This window comes from Oncorhynchus masou, chromosome 18, assembly GCF_036934945.1.
Source record: "Oncorhynchus masou masou isolate Uvic2021 chromosome 18, UVic_Omas_1.1, whole genome shotgun sequence".
Lineage (NCBI taxonomy): Eukaryota > Metazoa > Chordata > Actinopteri > Salmoniformes > Salmonidae > Oncorhynchus > Oncorhynchus masou.
Genome location: NC_088229.1, coordinates 28,789,458 through 28,810,670, shown reverse-complemented (window position 1 = coordinate 28,810,670; position 21,213 = coordinate 28,789,458). Strand labels below are relative to the sequence as shown.

Below are 21,213 nucleotides of genomic sequence, written 5' to 3'. Positions count from 1 at the left end.
CATATTAGTAAGAAAACACTATGTATACACAAACTTAAAGAACAGCCAAAGGTTTTGGCAGCCAGGGATGTGTACATTTGGGGGCAAGGGGTGTCTGTGGAGGAAGCCAGAAGCATTGTTGTATGGGTGAGTACTTGAGGGGAGGAGGAGGGAGGGGGTATTTAGCATAATAGTGGGCTGACTGATCACATCGCATCCAGTCATGCATGTTGAAACCAATAAATATGTGGACAGGCATTTCACAGGAGTACTTTACATCACAACAATTAAACTAATCAAACCAAAACAAAGAGGGAGTGCAAAGCCAATATTGGAGCAAGATATTAAAATCGGTGCATTTCACTGTCAGGCTATAAATTACAGGGCTATTTCAGAAGAAAAGAAGGAGTGAACATAGGAAAAAGAAAGGAACCCCTAAATCAAAATATTAAAAGTTTACAGTAGAAGTAATATGAAACAATTATGATGGTGCGTGGTCCGTTATCAAATGGCACTAAACCTAATACAGTGAACAAAAACTAAATGAACAAATTTAAATAATCCATTAAAAGTTCATTTTGGAGTGAAGGAAGTCTTCCTGTGTAATTTTTCCTCGCACCCCAAACTATTTAGAAATGATTACAAAATTAAATCATAGAGGATCAAACCAGTACAATAGCAGTAGTCAAACAAAAGTACTGGATGAGAACTGGGGTTAGAAATATCAACTTGCTTGACATCCACATCAAATGACAACTGCAGCCATGCTAATGGTAGAGATTAGTGGTGGAAAAGATGCGACAACAGAAACCTCACAGCAGAGAGAGTTTGCATTAACAACCTCAGTGACTTTGCTTTGAAAAATCGAGAAATTACAAGTTGCCTGTAGTCAAAATCATGGTTATTGTGTGAAAATCATCTTAAATATAATTATTTTTAAGTAATACTGGCACATTTATTTCAATTTGGTTCTTTTTTGAGAGGCACCAATGATATTGGTGTGCTGTTTATTGTCCATACATAATAAATTGTCATTATCAAATTTAATTTCCCAACATTTAGCACGGGTTTCACCAGGTTGTATTTTCTTAATAAATATTCAACTCAAGGCAGAATTGTTAATTTAAAGTAATTGTCTCAAATTGGTTTTGATATCAGTCTTGGTTGATTGTTCATGATGAATTTGCCAAAATGACAGACATCTTTGAGACCAACTCCTGACTTTAGCACCTTTTCCCTGATTGTGGCTGAAATACTGTTAGGGTCTGCAAACTACAATGGATGTCTCATGCACAGATATTTCTAAGTACACGCAGCCCCACATCACACTTTTCATCCAGTTGTATTTTCCAAAAATTTGGGGTGAGAGAAAAGTAAAAGTTAAACAAAAACAAATGGGGAGGAGATTAAAGAGCATGGCAGGAGTTTCTGTGTAAAAGTGTGGATGCTAGTTTGCGTTAGTGGGTTAATAATAAAAAAACTGAGCACAAGACAGGAGAAAGAGCCCATCATCACCTTCTTTGGTGAAGGTCACCTCAAAACTTTCTACAAGAAGGGAGAGAAAATCAACCCAGGTCAGTCAGAAAAGTTTAATATCAGAGGTTACACAGAGAGGACAAGATACAGTTGAAGTTGGAAATTTACATACACCTTAGCCAAATACATTTAAACTCAGTTTTTCACGATTCCTGACATTTAATCCTATTAAAAATTCCCGGTCTTAGGTCAGTTAGGATCACCACGTTATTTTAACAATGTGAAATGTCAAAATAATAATAGAGAATTATTTATTTCAGCTGTATTTCTTTCATCACATTCCCAGTGGGTCAGAAGTTTACATACACTCACTTAGTATTTGGTAGCCTTGCCTTTAAATTGTTAAACTTAGGTCAAACGTTTCAGGTAGGGGTTTGTGATAGCCACTCCAATACCTTGACTTTGTTGTCCTTGAGCAATTTTTCCACTTTGTGCAGTTGCAAATGTAGTCTGGCTTTTTTAATGGCGGTTTTGGAGCAGTGGTTTCTTCCTTGCTGAGTGGCCTTTCAGGTTATGTCGATATAGGACTCGTTTTACTGTGGATATAGATACTTTTGTACCGGATTCCTCCAGCATCTTCACAAGGTCCTTTGCTGTCGTTCTGGGATTGATTTGCACTTTTTGCACCAAAGTATGTTCATCTCTAGGAGACAACACGTCTCCTTCCTGAGCGGTATGACGGCTGCGTGGTCCCATGGTGTTTATACCTGTGTACTATTGTTTGTACAGATGAACGTGGTACCTTCAGGCATTTGATTTCTTTTGATTTTCCCATGATGTCAAACAAAGAGGCACTGTGTTTGAAGGTAGGCCTTGAAATACATTCACAGGTACACCTCCAATTGACTCAAATGATGTCAATTAGCCTATCAGAAGCTTCTAAAGCCATGACATTTTCTGGAATTTTCCAAGCTGTTTAAAGGCACTGTCAACTTTGTGTATGTAAACTTGACCCACTGGAATTGTGATAGTGAATTTTAAGTGAAAAAAATCTGTCTGCAAACAATTGTTGGAAAGATTACTTGTGTCATGCTCAAAGTAGATGTCCTAACAGACTTGACAAAACTATAGTTTATTAACAAGACATTTGTGGAGTTGTTGAAAAACTAGTTTTAATGACTCCAACTTAAGTGTCTAAACTTCTGACTTCAACTGTAAATACTTTTGCCATATATGGATACACATTCACATTGAGAGTTTGGATTCAAATTTGATGTGCAAATCAATACACAGCTCAAAAAGCCCCCTTCCTTAGGGGAAAAGTAAGAAGAGGTTACAAAGAAACATTACAGTATAAGCTTCTACTGCCCAAAGATTTACCATTTTGCACAAAGATTTACCATTTTGCACATGACATGCTAAGAGACAACGATAACCAGCAAAATATTTCTGCATTTCTTGGTAGGCTTGGGCGATATACAGTTTATACTGTTTGAGGTTTTTCAAAATATCGACGGCATGATTTTCAATACCGTAAAAAAAAAAATGCAAATTTTGTACTTTGTGGGATTGTTACACCGCTGCTTATAAGTTATGTTTAACTAAGGAATCTACAATCGGTCAAATTATATTCAGCTCAGGGCTCCAGCTATGCATTCGGTTTGCTAACTTGCTAGCTATAGTTAGCTAACGGACGTTTGTACATCACGCTGTAACGTACAATTTACCTTATTTTATGGCCCAAAAAACATAATACTTAAAGGTCAACTGTAATATGAATACCATTGTAAAGCACAATTTCTCCCCCTTCCAGCAAAATCAATGACGAGACCTTCATGCTGCCTGTCTCTGCATGACTGAAGAAGGCAATGAGCTCCATAGGTTCTTTTTAGAAATGGAGGAACGGAAGAGATAAGCCGTGTGGGCAAACAGCTTTTTTTCACCCCATCTGTCCAACTTATCACCTCTAAAATGTAAATAAAACACTATAAAGAACTTTTATAATGTATCATTACATACCCATTTGAAGGTTTGTGTCAAATTTGAATCAGGTTTTTAGGGCGGCGCGAAAGTTCTTTCGAAGTAAACAGCGGCTATCGTGGCTTTTGGGAGTCATGATGGCTTGCAATGATGACACAATAAATGAATGCATTCAGTTGTACAATTGACTAGGTATCCCCCTTACCATATCCCTGTCACTTTCTTGTTTTTAATCTGCGAGAGGAGAATTACACCTGGTGGAGACAGGCTGTACAACACAGAATGAGTTGCATTATGCGTGCTGTACGTTACGACATACAGCGTCAGAGGGGTCTGTTTTTTCAACTTTTCTCCAATACTATTGGGCCATTTCCATGTCAATCAACGCTTGAATAGAAACGTAGTTCACACCCCAGATTTTGATGCCAACACAGTCGCTACAGTCGTTTGAATGCTGCGGTTGCACACATTTGTACAGAATGGGGTTAGTCAACAGTAAGTGGCTTGATGCCAAGATCAAGCTTCTTAGTTATAGCAGACATTCAATCCCCTCCTGTTGCCTACATTTTTTGTTCATCAAAAACAATTATATTATAGATAGCTAGATAAATCGATTTAAAAAAATCTAATCTAAGTAGCACCCCTTGTGTGCACATTTGGTAATACTGTATACCCGGTATGGTACAGAAACGGTATGAACATCTGGATACCGCCCAACGCTAGTTCCTGATGAATGACATAGAAAACAAAATCATTTAGGATGATACTGTAGCTTACGAGCCTACGTCAGAAGGTTTGGACACAGTAATGACAATGCAGCATTCATCTCAGCAGACCTGTTAGGAAGTTGTTACCTTACTACTTACTCATTACTGTGTAGTCTGAATAAAAATGTAGTTCATCAAAACTCTTATGCCATTGGCATTAGACTGTACTCACAGAAAAAGTGCTACTAAACCAAAAGCTAACATACAGTATTTCAAACTGAGCGTTGAGATACAACTTCACAGCTTACTCCTGGGTCAGCTAACATTAGACCGGTTCTGCTTGGTTGATTGTTTACGACCCGTGTCCCTGGCCTCTTGTGGGGTGAGCTGTCCGACTATTTTTTACCTAGACAATTAGAAATGGATTTCCCATTAGGGGCTTCTGTTCAGGACCAACCATGCGGTGGAAGTTTTGGGCCTCCCCCCACCCCATGCTCTCCCCAGCCCGAATGACAACATAGCTGAGACTCGGGAAATTCTACCCACAGCCTACCCTGTGTGCCTTGGCCCTCTGCTCTGGCTACAAGCCCCCGTCATTTTCTACAAGACATCATCCCAGCTCAATGTGTATTGATTCTAGGCCCCTTGATGGCCTTTGTATTGCCGGCCGATGGCGGATGTCGTAAGAATAGGCCGACACCTGAACTGAGGGCTACGTGACAATGTGAACTCCACAATGGGGTAGTAAAATGATGTTTAGCAGATCAAATGGTGACTTAATTGGTTCTGTGGTAACCCGAATTCTATGTTTTAGGGATATGTGAGAATATGAAATTCACAATGGAGGAGTCAAAGGATGTTTCACAAATATCTTTGACTTAGAGGCTCTTACAGCAGCTGTTCTGACTGCACTCCTGTTTGTTATACTACAGCCCCCTTTCCTGATGTAAACACAGATTTTAGAGAGCTAGGCTAGCTCATCACCAACCTTCAGTAGCAGGAGTTCCTGTCAACACTAATCACATTCCAAGGAAGATAAATCATACAAAATAACAGGGGGATATTGGTAAATGGTATCAATGGTACACTAAACAGACACAAACAAGCCAGATCAATTCAACGGTCATTGTCTTGGAATAAAATTAGGAATTAGGAATTGCTCTCATGTTAAGGCAAAATGTCCATACTGCATCATACTCTAATGACCAGTACAGATGTCCCTACTACTCAGAGTCACATTAGGAAATAAGTAACCCAAATGTTGTTGTGGCCAAATGCTACAGGAGTCCTTGACTGTGTCCCTGTATTGTAGTTCCGGGCTTGGCTATTTCTATGGCTGCTGTGCTCATTTTCAAGCTTCCCGCAGCTTAAAAACCTACCATCGCTGCACCAGTGAACACACCCACACGTACACATATGGACAGACTGACACAGCCACGACGATGCATGCACACTAGAGGTCGACTGATTAATCGGAATGGCCGATCAATTAGGGTCGATTTCAAGTTTTCATAACAATCGGTAATCGGCATTTTTGGACACCGATCATGGTGATTACATTGCACTCCACAAGAGACTGCGTGGCAGGCTGACCACCTGTTATGCGAGTGCAGCAAGGAGCCAAGGTAAGGTTCTAGCTAGCATTAAACAGATCTTACAAAAAACAATCAATCTTAACATAATCACTAGTTAACTACACATGGTTGATGATATTACTAGTTTATCAAGCTTGTCCTGCATTGCATATAATCGATCCTGTGCCTGATAATTTATCATTGAATCATAGCCTACTTCACCAAATGGGTGATATAACAAGCTTATTTGGGAAAAAAGCAGTCGTTGGACCAATGTGTACCTAACCATAAACATCAACGCCTTTCTTAAAATCAATACACAAGTATATATTTTTAAACCTGCATATTTAGATAATATTGCCTGCTAAAATGAATTTCTTTTAACTAGGGAAATTCTGTCACTTCTCTTGCGTTCTGTGCAACAGAGTCAGGGTATATGCAGCAGTTTGGGCCACCTGGCTCGTTGCGAACTAATTTGCAAGTATTTTATGTAATCATGACATAACATTGAAGGTTGTGCAATGTAACAGGAATATTTAGACTTAGGGATGCCACCCGTTTGATAAAATACGGAACGGTTCCGTATTTCACTGAAAGAATAAATGTTTTATTTTCAAAATTATAGTTTCAGGATTTGACCATATTAATGACCAAAGGCTCGTATTTCTGTGTGTTATTATGTTATAATTAAGTCTATTATTTGATAGAGCAGTCTGAGCGGTGGTAGGCAGTAGCAGGCTCGTAAGCATTCATTCAAACAGCACTTTCGTGCGTTTGCCAGCAGCTCTTCGCAATGCTTCAAGCATTGCGCTGTTTATGACTTCAAGCCTATCAACTGAGATGAGGCTGGCGTAACGATGTGAAATGGCTAGCTAGTTAGCGGGGTGCACACTAATAGCGTTTCAAACGTCACTCGCACTGAGACTTGGACTAGTTGTTCCCCTTCCTCTGCAAGGGCTGCGGCTTTTGTGGAGAGATGGGTAACGATGCTTCGAGGGTGGCTGTTGTCGATGTGTTCCTGGAAGCTACACTGTTACACTGGCAATACTAAAGTGCCTATAAGAAAATCCAATATTCAAAGGTATATGAAATGCAAATGGTATAGAGAGAAATAGTCCTATAATAAACTACAACCTAAAACTTCTTACCTGGGAATATTGAAGATTCATGTTAAAAGGAACCACCAGCTTTCATATGTTCTCATGTTCTGAGCATGGAACTTAAACGTTAGCTTTTTTACATGGCACATATTGCACTTTTACTTTCTTCTCCAACACTTTGTTTTTGCATTATTTAAACAAAATTGAACATGTTTCATTATTTATTTGAGGCTAAATTGATTTTATTGATGTATTATATTAAGTTAAAATAAAAAAGTGTTCATTCAGTATTGTTGTAATTGTCATTATTACAAATACACACACACACACACATACACATACACATACACACATACATACATACATACATAGTTTTTTTTAAATAATATATATATTTTAAAATCGGCCGATTAATCAGTATCGGCTTTTTTTGGTCCTCCAATACTCGGTATCGGTGTTGAAAAATCATAGTCGGTCGACCTCTAATGCACACACCAATGATGTATGGCACACACCAACACACCATTCTCACACAGACATTCAAGCCATGGATTCAGCATCCCTGCTCATCCCATCGAGTACAGTGGCACTGCAGTGAACCTTGTTTGTACTTTTCTGGGACACGCTGTCCACTTTCCCTGCCCTCCTCATCAAAGGGGTGAGTGGTGTACAAAGAAGGGCAGCGTGGAACGCTCCATTGAACTCCAATTTACTACTGTAAGAGGAACCCATCGTTGTGCAATGAATGGGCATTTTGATTCCTCTTCACGTTGAGTTCTCTATTGGGCTGGGTTATGCACCCTGTCGTTCAATTCAAATACATTATCAATCTGGAGTAGACGGATCATTTCATTGTGGTCAAGTTCTAGTCTAGAATATAACAGGAACATAATAAGTACAGTAAATTCACTTAATGTGTGATAAAAAAATAAAGGGGCAAGGGCACAACAAGGGACATGGGAGAGTTGTGTAGGGAGTACTGAAGATCCCAGAATGAATGGGATGGAGGGGAAAAAAGCCATTCCCAATACCGCGGTGCTTTGAACCTCAGCCAAAGTCAATCTCTTGTATGATTTAAAAAAAAAAAAAAAAGTGCCCTAATGCTGCCGTGGCACATATCAGTTTAATTGTGCCTCTCCTCGGAGATGAGCATTAAAAGGGAAACTTCTGATTGATCTGGATATGAAAGGATCCTTAGGGTGGATATGGGGACCAGCTGCCGACCGCTGTGTGGTAAAAACAAATCTAATATGCAATATCTCCCCTGGCAGATTTGGAACAACTGGGTGGCGCACTTAACGAATATTAACGTAGAGTGTATGACTGGACTTTGCAGAAGGAGCACAGATGACATAGCTTGGCCGTAAATTAAAGAAATTAACTTGATGCTTCTTCACATACTACAGAGGTCAAAGTGGGTTTAAGATCATATAGAGACATCAAGTAAATAGATTCCCTATGAATGCTATAACATTGTATCATGTATAGCGACTGCATCCCCAATTCACTACTGAAAAGTCTCTGAAGAGCAAAGCAGCATGAGTAACCAATGAAAAACAATAAATTATGACATTTTTGTGACTGCTCGCTATCAAACCTCTGACTTGCAGCATTGTACACCTGGAATTTTGGAAATTGATTCAATCTAATGAATCTGTAATGGTTATATTTTTTCTCACCGCCTTATGGTAAATGAAAGGAGAGAAAAAACAGAATCCATGAATCGAGGGGTTTAAAGAAAATGACCTATCAGGTTAGTGTAGAAGAAAAAGCTCCTCTCTCACCTGCGTAGCGCAGTGGGGCGTCTTTGTCCAGGGCGATAAGTGGAGGGTCCAGAAGTACTTTGTCGTCATTTTCTGTTACGATGCCATGATACGTGGTCTCGATCCATGGCTTGTGCTTATTAACTATAGAAGAGAGAAAGAGACAAAATTAGCTCCCATGCATTTTCATAAGAAAAACATACAAGGTTTTGAAGCACCTGATTCAGGGACAGAGGTAAAAGCCTTAGGGCAAATTAAAAGTGGAGCGGCCTGACCCGATACTTGAAACTATAGGACTACTGTGGGCCGTTCTCCCAATCATCTAGTCCTGAACTGGCACACTTGAAGACATTCCAGTAATCAGCCAGCCTTCAAGCACAGGATTCTCTAAACACCTTCAGCTGGGCAGAGATACTGAGAGAGACCGAGACACAGAGCTATCCCTATACAGACCCACAAAGAATTTAAAAACAAATCCAATTTTGATATACTCCCACATCTATTAGGTGAAAAACCACAGTAGCAAGATTTGTGACCTGTTGCCACAAGAAAAGGGTAACCAGTGAAGTAAAACCATTGTAAATACAAACTATATTTAAGTCCATTTATTTCCCCTTTCGTACTACATTGTTACAAGACGGTACATAACCAGTAATATAACATTTAAAATGTCTCAGTTCTTTTGAAACGTTTGCAAATGTAATATATACTGTTCATTTCTGATTGTTTATGCCACTTTTATTTATTAACAATTCAACTTGCTTTGGAAATGTAACATGTTATTTCGCATGCCAATAAATCCCTTTGAATTAAGAGAGCAAGAGCTCATTGGGCTCCAACAATGTACCTTAAATTAAAATGTTCACTCAGTCACAAGTTAAAGTCTTTGTTTTAGACTGACCTTGCCTCTTGGGAGTTTCTACCACCCACCTACACCTCTGTCATGGCCCCGTAAACAAAGCCTGCTCAAGCTTGGCTACACAATTCATGTATTTTTCTGAAAGATATCAATGCATACATACACAATTGCGCAAAGGCACTTGCAGCAAATCTAGAGGTGCTGACACAGTTTCTTCCAGTTGAAGTCAAATTCTTCAGCAAAGAGCACCAAAGCCAGTTGGGGGTGCACCGCTCATTGCCCGCTTATGCCAAGTAATGGTAGGGGAAACATTGACTCAGCCACACTAAGTGGATGAGGTTTGACAGCATTGTCATCGGGCCAATGACTCCTGCAGCTTGAGTCCCAGCAGAAACTGTGTGGACCAGCAGTCTGGCTCATTAGAGCTTTGTGCTCTAGTCTGTTGGCCCGGGACACGGCCCCAGCTGCAGACAGGATTCACTTTTAGCTGGCGGATGCAGAAAAAGATGCAGTGAGTGACACATTTGGGCTGGATTACAAACATGTGTTGATGCGAGCAAGGGATATTGGAATCGCACTCTCAAAGTAAATATGGAGCCACTCCTGAATCAGAAGAGTGACTAGCTAGGTGTTGGTGATGTCAACACTGACACCGATGAATGTGGCCGACTGACAGAGACGGGCATGGGGCATGATAAGAAATACGGTAAACTGACCAGGCATGTGTTGTCTGTTGGGATCCTGAGAGTGGTAATAGATTAATTGATCTGACAGGAAGATGGCAAAATAAGGAACTCAAAACAATATACAAGGTACCCCTTGTATGTAGCCTCGCTACTGTTACTTTACAGCTGCTCTTAAATAAATCAAAAATCTCAATGTTTTTTTGTATTTGTTTTTTTAACTTATCTATTTTTTCAAAACTGCATTGTTGGTTTAAGGGCTTGTAAGTAAGCATTTCACTAAGGTTGTATTCGGCGCATTTGACAAATACAATTTTATGTTGAACTAAAGTTCAAGTGTCCTGACCTCAGAATGACCCCTTGAGCCAGTCTTGTGGTTACATTCTGCTTATAGAAACAATTTAATCAAAGAACCAAATCATAGGTTGCCCATAAAAGATAAACAAACCAAACACTATGCTTCTTTTCAAGGTAGTTCAAAGAAGCAGTTTATCTATACCTCGTGAAACTGTGTCTAGAGGACCATGAAAGCCTGGAAGTTACATCTACCTACCTACATTTTGCATGTGGCCAAGACTGGCAAATCCCATTAGCCATCTAAAATGTAACACAATTTTTCTTTTACATTTTCTCCTGTGCAAACATTTGGTTGTGTTTAGTAATTGTGGAATGGGAAACAACTAGAGGTCGACCGATTATGATTTTTCAACGCCGATACCGATTATTGGAGGACCCCAAAAAAGCCGGGACCGATTAAATCTGACAACAACAAAAAAATTGGGGGGTAATAACGACAATTACAACAATACTGAATGAACACATATTTTAACTTAATATAATAAATCAATAAAACCAACTTAATAAATAATGAAACATGTTCACAAGTAAAAGTGCAATATGTGCCATGTAATAAAGCTAATGTTTAAGTTCCTTGCTCAGAACATGAGAACATATGAAAGCTGGTGGTTCCTTTTAACATGAATATTCAATATTCCCAGGTAAGAAGTTTTAGGTTGTAGTTATAGGAATTATAGGCCTATTTCTCTCTTTACCATTTGCATTTCATATACATCTGACTATTGGATGTTCTTATAGGCACTTTAGTATTGCCAGTGTAACAGTATAGCTTCCATCCCTCTCCTCGCCCCTACCTAGGCTCGAACCAGGAACACATCGACAACAGCCACCCTCGAAGCAGCGTTACCCATGCAGAGCAAGGGGAACAACTACTCCAAGTCTCAGAACGAGTGATGTTTGAAACGCTATTAGCGCGCAACCCACTAACTAGCTAGCCATTTCACATCGGTTTCACCAGCCTAATCTCTGGAGTTGATAGGCTTGAAGTCATAAACAGCGCAATGCTTGAAGCATTGCGAAGAGCTGCTGGCAATACGCACAAAAGTGCTGTTTGAATGAATACTTACAAGCATGCTGGTGTCTACCATTGCTCAGTCAGACTGCTCTATCAAATTATAGACTTAATTATAACCTAATAACACACAGAAATACGAGCCTTTGGTCATCAATATGGTCAAATCCGGAAACTATCATTTCAAAAACAAAACGTGTATTCTTTCAGTGAAATACGGAACCGTTCCGTATATTATCTAAATAAATAAAGTCTAAATATTGCTGTTACATTGCACAACCTTCAATGTTATGTCATAATTACGTAAAAATCTGGGAAATGAGTTCGCAATGAGCCAGGCGGCCCAAACTGTTGCATATACCCTGAATCTGCATGCAATGAACGCAAGAGAAGTGACACAATTTCACCTGGTTAATATTGCCTGCTAACCTTTCTTTTAGCAAAATATGCAGGTTTAAAAATATGTACTTCTGTGTATTGATTTTAAGAAAGGCATTGATGTTTATGGTTAGGTACACGTTGGAGCAACGACAGTCCTTTTTCGCGAATGCGCACCGCTTCGATTATATGTAATGAAGAACACGCTAGATAAACTAGTAATATCATCAGCCAAAGTAACAAAGCCTACCATCAGCAAGGGCATTGAAGATGAAACGTGGCTGGGTCTTTCAGCATGACAATGATCCCAAACACACCGCCCGGGCAACGAAGTAGTGACTTCGTAAGAAACATTTCAAGGTCCTGGAGTGGCCTAGCCAGTCTCCAGATCTCAACCCCATAGAAAATCTTTGGAGGGAGTTGTAAGTGCGTGTTGCCCAGCAACAGCCCCAAAACATCACTGTTCGAGAGGAGATCTGCATGGAGGAATGGGCCAAAATACCAGCAACAGTGTGTGAAAACATTGCAATGACTTACAGAAAACGTTTGACCTCTGTCATTGCCAAGGGTATAACACAAAGTATTGAGATAAACTTTTGTTATTCACCAAATACTTATTTTCCACCATAATTTGCAAATAAATTCATAAAAAATCCTACAATGTCATTTTCTGGATTTTTTTTTCTAATTTTGTCTGTCATAGATGAAGTGTACCTATGATGAAAATTACAGGCCTCTCATCTTTTTAAGTGGGAAAACTTGCACAATTGGTGGCTGACTAAATACTTTTTTGCCCCACTGTATATGGATTACGTGATATTAATTTTACTATTTTACAAAGTGACATGATATAATTTAACACATTACTTTGTCTATCCTGTCATATCATCATGGCTACTTAGTTGTACTTAATTATTCAAATTATTCCAAAGTTGTAGCCTACATGTCTTTAATGTAATCCGGAGGTACACTACATGACCAGAAGTATGTGGACATCACTTCAAATGAGTGGATTCGGCTATTTCAGCCACACCCGTTGCTGACAGGTGTAGAATATTGAGCACACGGCCATGCAATCTCCATAGACAAACATTGACAGTAGATCAGGCCATACTGAAGAGCTCAGTGACTTTCAATGTGGCACCGTCATATGATGCCATCATTCCAACAAGTCAGTTTATCCAATTTCTGTCCTGCTATAGCTGCCCTACTGTTATTGTGAAGTGGAAATGTCTAGGAGCAACAACGGCTCAGCCCCGAAGTGGTAGGCCACACAAGCTCACAGAACAGGACCGCTGAAGCCCGTAGCGCTTTAAAAACGTCTGCCCTCAGTTGCAACACTCACTACTGAGTTCCAAACTGCCTCTGGAAGCAATGTCAGCACAAAAACTGCTCTTCGGGAGCTTCATGAAATGGGTTTCCATGGCCGAGCAAATGCACACAAGCCAAAGATCACCATGAGCAATGCCAAGTGTCAGCTGGTGTGGTGTAAAGCTCGCCGCCGTTGCACTCTGGCACAGTGGAGACAGGGTGATTAACAAGAGGCTAAGCTGTGTTTCAATATATTTCACTTGTGATTTCATGAATATGAATATTTTCTAGTAATATTTATGTCCGTTGCGTTATGCTAATTAGTGTCAGTTGATGACAATTCTCCCGGATCCGAGATGGGTAGATCCAAGAGGTTAAAAAAGGAACCATCAGCTTTCATATGTCCTCATGTTCTGAGCAAGGAACTTAAACGTTAGCTTTTTTTTTTTTACATGGCACATATTGCACTTTTACTTTCTTCTCCAACACTGTTTTTGCATGATTTAAACCAAATTGAACATATTTCATTATTTATTTGAGACTAAATGTATTATTTATTTATGTATTATATTAAGTTAAAATAAGTGTTCATTCAGTATTGTTGTAACTGTCATTATTACAAATTTATATATTTTTTAAAATCATTCAAGTAATAAAATAAATACATTTCAATTATTGTTATACATTTATTTTTGAAATCAGCCAATTAATCGTTATTGGCTTTTTTTGGTCCTCCATTAAATCAGTATCGTTAAGGGCGTTGAAAAATCATAAATCGGTCGACCTCTAATAATACTGACCCATGTTGACTCCATTAGTTCCTACAGTTGTGTCAAGTTGGCTGGATGTCCTTTGTTGAGTGTGAAAAACCCGGCAGCATTGCAGATCTTCATATAAATCAGTACGCCTGGCACCTTCTACCATACCCAGTTCAAAAAGGCACAGAAATATTTTGTCTTGCCAATTCACCATCCGAATGGCACACATACACAATTCATGTCGCAATTGTCTTATTGCTTAAAATCCTTTTTTAACCCTTCATCTACACTAACAAGTGACATCAATAAGTGATCATAGCTTTCACCTGGATTCACCTGGTCAGTCTGTCATGGAAAGAGTAGGTGTTCTTAATAATCTGTATACACAAAGTGTAATCTAAATATATGGCTCTGGGAGACCGAATGGGGCTTTTGACGAATCAGAATGGATGGAGCACCGAAAACACCTTAACAGCATGTCTCACATGACCTGAAGTGTGGTGGTTGTCTATAGACAGATTGCAAGACCAGACTACCTCGATAAGCTGCTTTAAGTCTCCACAGAATCTCAACCCAACAGAGGGATACATTTAGGTCACATCCGTGGGCATGCTGCTTTTCCAATGATCAACCACACCATAACTTGGGACTGCCTAATTTTTGAGTGTCCTGACTACATGGGATAACCTTATATATATCACAGCACTATGCCATTCTTTCTATTATGTGGAGCACTACTGCTATCAAATGAATTATAGATGTCTTGTGTAAACAACAATAGTGTTTCTCCTGGGTAAACTCAATTTTTCACTTCAACAATATAACATAATTTCACTTCATCAGCTGGGACAGAATGTACAAACCAGCAAGCAATCTACCCTATTTGCCAGCCCACTGGTACAGATACAGCAGAACATGGTCATTCACAAGCTAACCATCTCTGGTAGTGTTATTGAACCTTGTATCTAATTGCTCTGCAATGTGTGAGAGACATGAGTCATACATGTGAAAGGGGCATGTGGTGACTGACAGTGAGATGAGATAGTAATTGCCTGAATCAAGAACAATAAAATACTGAGCATTGCTCACAAACCATCAAACCACCCTACAGCTAGACTAGAGTAAAAAATGAAAAGAGATTAGGATTTTTTATATTCAGAAGGAGTTGATAGTTACTATTTCAGCCAAGAGTGAGAAAGTCAAAGGAGACTCTTTCCCCTCTAAACAAGTGGCAACCTAAAATGTGGAAACATTCCCTCTGAAAACATGCCATGACTCTCCACGCTATGTCATTGAAAACTAGTTTCAAGCTTACACACACACACACACACACACAGCTTCTATAAAATGAATATAGGCTAAAACAATCCTATTTAAAGTGTGAAATTCAACACATCGTTTAGTGCACGCCGTGTGAAATTGATGTTAAGCCTCTTAAAATCACCAGATTTACTTAAAAGGCACATCCAGGTATGACATGGGACATGTGGTGGGGTGGGCCTTTACTCTTTTCTCCTCCATTGTTTGTACAAGCAAGGGGGAGGTCAATTACACAAATTAGACTATCAGAGCAACTCCTCGAATGGCCTATTTCTTGAAGTCTGAATTTTTGTCTAAGGGGCGGTGAACTAATTGATGTAACCACTGTTTCCTTCCTCCTCATTAGGATATGCGACTGAGAACGAGATTTGGGTCTTGGGGGTGTGCTTTGATGTGGGTGTCTCTTGAGTGTTCGCACGTGGGAAGCGTTTGCACATTCACTCTGACAAAACAGTACACAGTCACTCACCCTTCTAGATAACTTAAGTAGCCTAACTTTTTTCGGCAATTAGCTTCATCCCTCTGCTGTGGGACCGTGGCAAAATTGGTTGGACTTCGGATAGCCCATCTGTGGAGCTAGTTAGGGATCGTCAATCAATTACGCAATGTAAATGGAACAATATTTTCATGATGAACACCTTTTGTTCATTAAACACTCTCAATAGTTTATAGTTGGTTTGAGGTTAACTAATTGAAATTTTAAACTATTGAAAATGTAATATATTGTCCATTGAGTAATTTACGGATGGTCCATGACTAGCCCCAGAGGGATATCCAAAGTCAAACCTAATGTACCACCGGCATTACAATCGTGTTGCGTGCAGCTTTGTGCCAAATTGATGATTATTTGGGTACTGGCAACTGTGGGCAGGGTGGAAATAAACCTAACCCAAGGAAAACTGTGGGCAGGGTGGAAATAAACCTAACCCAAGGAAAACTGTGGGCAGGGTGGAAATAAACCTAACCCAAGGAAAACTGTGGGCAGGGTGGAAATAAACCTAACCCAAGGAAAACTGTGGGCAGGGTGGAAATAAACCTAACCCAAGGAAAACTGTGGGCAGGATGGAAATAAACCTAACCCAAGGAAAACTGTGGCGTACCTTTTATTCCTTGGCATACTATTTTTTATAATCATCTCGCAAATCTCAGTTTTGGACGAGACTGAGTTAACCAAAATTATCCCATTTACACTTTGTAGTAAATTTTGACACTATAATAAATGTTTCAGGCTCATATCGATGCCACATTGGTTGAAAACGGCCTGAGAATTTGGCTTTACGGTTCAGCTGCGCATTAAGTGTGTGTAAATGACTGTATATTTGGGATATTGTTTTAAAAAAGGAAACATTCAAATCTCTGGAGTGCAAAATCTGTTGTGCAGTGGCGGTGAAGATTGACACCATGTGACAGCAAGAACAACATCCAAATTGAGCCCCAATTTGCACAAATGAGGCAGTTATTTCACTTCCTGATGTTAGCTACTAATTGGACCATTTCAAATTATTTGTGTCTGTAGCCTGCTAGCACTAATGGTTGTTATTACCACAGAGTTTTAAAACCCAGTTCAAACAGGCCAATACTTCCGGGAATACCTTAACAAGCAGCTTCAACAGACCAGACTGGGGTTTTGGGTTTGGAAAATCAATGGGAGAAGAGAACAATTATTACTTAGTTGTTAATTTAAAAAAAGGTTCATCTCAACTTCGATACTTTCTACAGACAGCCAACCGGTTACAGATCACATTTACATTACATTTACATTTAAGTCATTTAGCAGACGCTCTTATCCAGAGCGACTTACAAATTGGTGAATTCACCTTCTGACATCCAGTGGAACAGCCACTTTACAATAGTGCATCTAAATCATTAAGGGGGGGGGGGGGGACACAAGACCTTATGGAGTTTCTCTCATCTTGTGGAGTGTGGAAAGAAAGCCTATTGCATTTTTATTTATATTCAGATATCAAATCAAAGTTTGTCACGTGCACCAAATACAACAGGTATTACAGTAAAATGCTTACTTACAAGCCCTAACCAACAGTACAACTTAAATTTAAAAAAAGGTATTAGGTAAACCATAAACAAATAAAGAAAAAAACACAGTAAAATGACAGTGAAAATAACAGTAGCGAGGCTATATACAAGTGGTATACCGGTATAGAATATGCGGGGGCACCGGTTAGTCGGGCTAATTGAGGTAATACGTACATGTACAGTTGAAGTCGGAAGTTTACAAACACTTAAGTTGGAGTCATTAAACTTGTTTTTCAACCACTCCACAAATTTCTTGTTAACAAAACTACAGTTTTGGCAAGTCGGTTAGGACATCTACTTTGTGCACGACACAAGTAATATTTCCTTCAATTGTTTACAGACAGATGTTTTCACTTATAATTCACTGTATCACAATTCCTGTGGGTCAGAAGTTTACATACACTAAGTTGACTGTGCCTTTAAACAGCTTGGAAAATTCCAGAAAAAGATGTCATGGCTTTAGAAGCTTCTGATAGGCTAATTGACATCATTTGAGTCAATTGGAGGTGTACCTGTGGGTGTATTTCAAGGCCTACCTTCAAACTCAGTGCCTCTTGCTTGACATCCTGGGAAAATCACAAGAAATCAGCCAAGACCTTGGGAGTAATGTCCAAACTCCTGAAGGTACCACAATCATCTGTACAAACAATAGTACGCAGGTATAAACACCATGGGACCACGCAGCTGTCATACATAATGCTCAGAAAGGAGACGCGTTCTGTCTCAGAGATTAATGTACTTTGGTGCGAAAAGTGCAAATTAATCCCAGAATAATAGCAAGATGCTGGAGGAAACAGGTACAAAAGTATCCATATCCACAGTAAAACGAGTCCTATATCGACATAACCTGAAAGGCCGTTCAGCAAGGAAAAAGACACTGCACCAAAACCGCCATAAAAATACTTATCATCATTTGCAAATAAATTCATTAAAAATCCTACAATGTGATATTCTGGATTTTTTTTCTCATTCTCATTTTGTCTGTCATAGTTGAAGTGTACCTATGATGAAAATTACAGACCTCTCTCATCTTTTTAAGTGGGAGAACTTGCACAAAAATACCGATTTCCGATTGTTATAAATTGGCCCTAATTAATCAGCCATTCCGATTAATCGGTCGACCTCTACTTTGGAGCGCTGTCTGAGTGACCATCGGTTTCTTGGTCACCTTCCTGACCAAGACTCCCTTGATTGCTCAGCTCTAGGAAGAATCTTTGTGGTTCCAAACTTCTTCCCATGTGTTCTTGGGGATCTTCAATGCTACAGACATTTTTTGGTAATCTTCCCCAGAACGGTGAAAAGACACAATCCTGTTTCGGAGCTCTACGGACAATTCCTTCGACCTCATGGCTTGGTTTTTGCTCTGACATGCACTGTCAAATATGGGACTTTATATAGACAGGTATGTGCCTTTCAAATCATGTCCAATCAATTGATTTTACCACAGGTGGACTAATCAAGTTTAAGAAACATCTCAAGGATGAACAATGGGGCGGCAAGTAGCCGAGTTGTAGCGCGTTGGACTAGTAACCGAAAGATTGCAAGATCGAATCACCGAGCTGACAAGGTAAAAATCTGTCGTTCTGCCCCTGAACAAGGCAGTTAACCCACTGTTCCTAGGCCATCACTGAAAATAAGAATTTGTTCTTAACTGACTTACATAGTTAAATATAGATAAAATAAAAGCAATAGTAACAGGAGGCCCTGGAGCTCAATTTCTAGTTTTTCTAGTCTTCTAGCAAAGGGTCAGAATACTACAAACCTGTTCTCTTTGGCATTAGGGGTAGTGTATAGATTGATGAGGACAGTTGTTTATTTAATCCATTTTAGAATAAGGCTGTTAACGTAATAATTTTTTTGAAAAAGTCAAGGGGTATGAATACTTTCCGAATGCACTGTACGTATGTATGTATATAGTTGTGTGTGTGTGTGTGTATGTATATATAAGTAAATTAAATAAAAAACACACACCTATTTTATATATTGAGATAGAAAACGAGTTTCCACTGGTATAAAAGCTTTAACACATGATCTACTCAGCATTTTTCTAAATCTGCTATTCCCCCAAAAAACTGAGGACAAGCAGAACCCATGACCAAAACATATTGTCTTACTGTTAGTCAGACTTATCTAAGTGCTTGGCAAGACAAAGACAATGCAATTGAGGCTAATTAAGTCAAACTAATGGGTCTAGGCCCTAATCATGGAGCCAGACAGATAAGATAATAAAATGGAGGTAAGGAGATGTGGATGGCTTAGAATCATTTAGATATGTGTATGATGTGCATGTGTAGGGGTTAACTAACTCGAAGCCAAGAGCGAGGAGGAATTCAGATCCAAACGGCTTGATGTGTGTGTCCTTCTGTCTCACAAAGACAAATCAATTTGCTTGCTTCAGCATTCCAGTGCACACTGGAGCACAACGTATTTGCCCTAGAAAGCATTTCACTGCACCTGCGATAATATGCACAAATCTGTGTACGCAACCAATAAACTTGGATTTGAAATAGCACAGTCCCTTCCAAACAAGGCAATAACAGTGGGAAAACAGTGCACTAACCTTAGAGCATTCTGTGAGCCAATGTGGCTTGTCCCTGTGGACATAGAGAGCCCTGAGGATGAATCCACTTTAAAGTCACCCCAGCCCACCACTAACGCACCTATTATGTGTGATGTCAATTAGAGGTTGACCGATTAATCGTAATGGCCGATAACTTGAAATCGGCCCCAATTATTCATAATAATTGGAAATCTGTATTTTTGGACACCGATTTTACACACCTTTATTTAACTAGGCAAGTCAGTTACGAACACATTCTTATTTTCAATGGCGGCCTAGGAACGGTGGGTTAACGCTAATAGCGTTTCAAACGTAACTCGCTCAGACTTGGAGTAGTTATTCCCCTTGCTCTGCATGGATAACACTGCTTCGATGGTGGCTATTGTCGATGTGTTCCTGGTTCGAACACAGGTAGGGGCGAGGAGAGGGATGGAAGCTATACTGTTACACTGGCAATACTGAAGTGCCTATAAGAACATCCAATAGTCAAATGTATATGAAATACAACTGGTAGAGAGAAATAGTCCTATAATAACTACAACCTAAAACTTCTTACCTGGGAACATTGAAGACTCATGTTAAAAGGAACCACCAGCTTTCATATATTTCTCATGTTCTGAGCAAGGAACTTAAACGTTAGCTGTTTTTACATGGCACATATTGCACTTTTACTTTCTTCTCCAACACTTTGTTTTTGCATTATTTAAACAAAATTGAACATGTCATTATTTGAGGCTAAATTGATTTTATTGCTGTATTATATTAAGTTAAAATAAGTGTTCATTCAGTATTGTTGTAATTGTCATTATTACAAATAAATAAATAAAATGTTATTAAATTGTCCGATTAATCGGTATCGGCTTTTTTTGGTCCTCCAATAAATCGGTATCGGCGTTGAAAAATCATAATCGGTCGACCTTAATATCAACAATATGTAGAGCCTGCAGTGGACATGCACAGGACACTACTGTACCTGGTATGCAATCCTGTTACCCATCATGTACAGTAAACCTACAGACATCTAGACCTAATCCTATAATGGGATGCTCCTGGGCTAATCTCTATTGGTCTTCTTGCATTCCATCTCCTCGCCTCCCTCCCAACCGTATTGGAGGAGAAGGTCCCTCGCCTAATGAGTTCTTCTCCAATGTGTTTTTAGAAGGAGTTGAGGAGAGACGAGATTATGCGAGGAATCAAGGTGAGATGAATTGACAAAAGAGCCCTGCTTCATTCGCTCACAAGTTCAGCAACGAGCAAGACCCGTAAACAAAGTTAGATAGCCGAGGCTTTTCCCTTCCTATGCAAGTTTCATTGCCTGTTCTGACAAGCAACATTACCTCTAAGCTGCGCACCTCCTCCAGG

The 21,213-nt window shown here is 39.4% G+C and overlaps 1 protein-coding gene across 4 annotated transcripts in view; it reads right to left on the bottom strand.

Moving 5' to 3' along the window:
- Window positions 1-21,213, bottom strand: part of clstn1 (calsyntenin 1) — a 63,294-nt gene that overhangs the window by 26,790 nt on the left and 15,291 nt on the right. For 2 of the 4 annotated variants that reach the window (XM_064922877.1, XM_064922879.1), the window contains exons 2-3: window positions 8,601-8,723; window positions 1,495-1,524 (exon numbers count right to left, since the gene is read on the bottom strand). In XM_064922877.1, coding sequence (XP_064778949.1) covers window positions 1,495-1,524; window positions 8,601-8,723 — 153 coding nt within the window. The remainder of the gene's footprint in view (window positions 1-1,494; window positions 1,525-8,600; window positions 8,724-21,213) is intronic. The other 2 variants (XM_064922878.1, XM_064922880.1) reach the window with 1 other exon arrangement.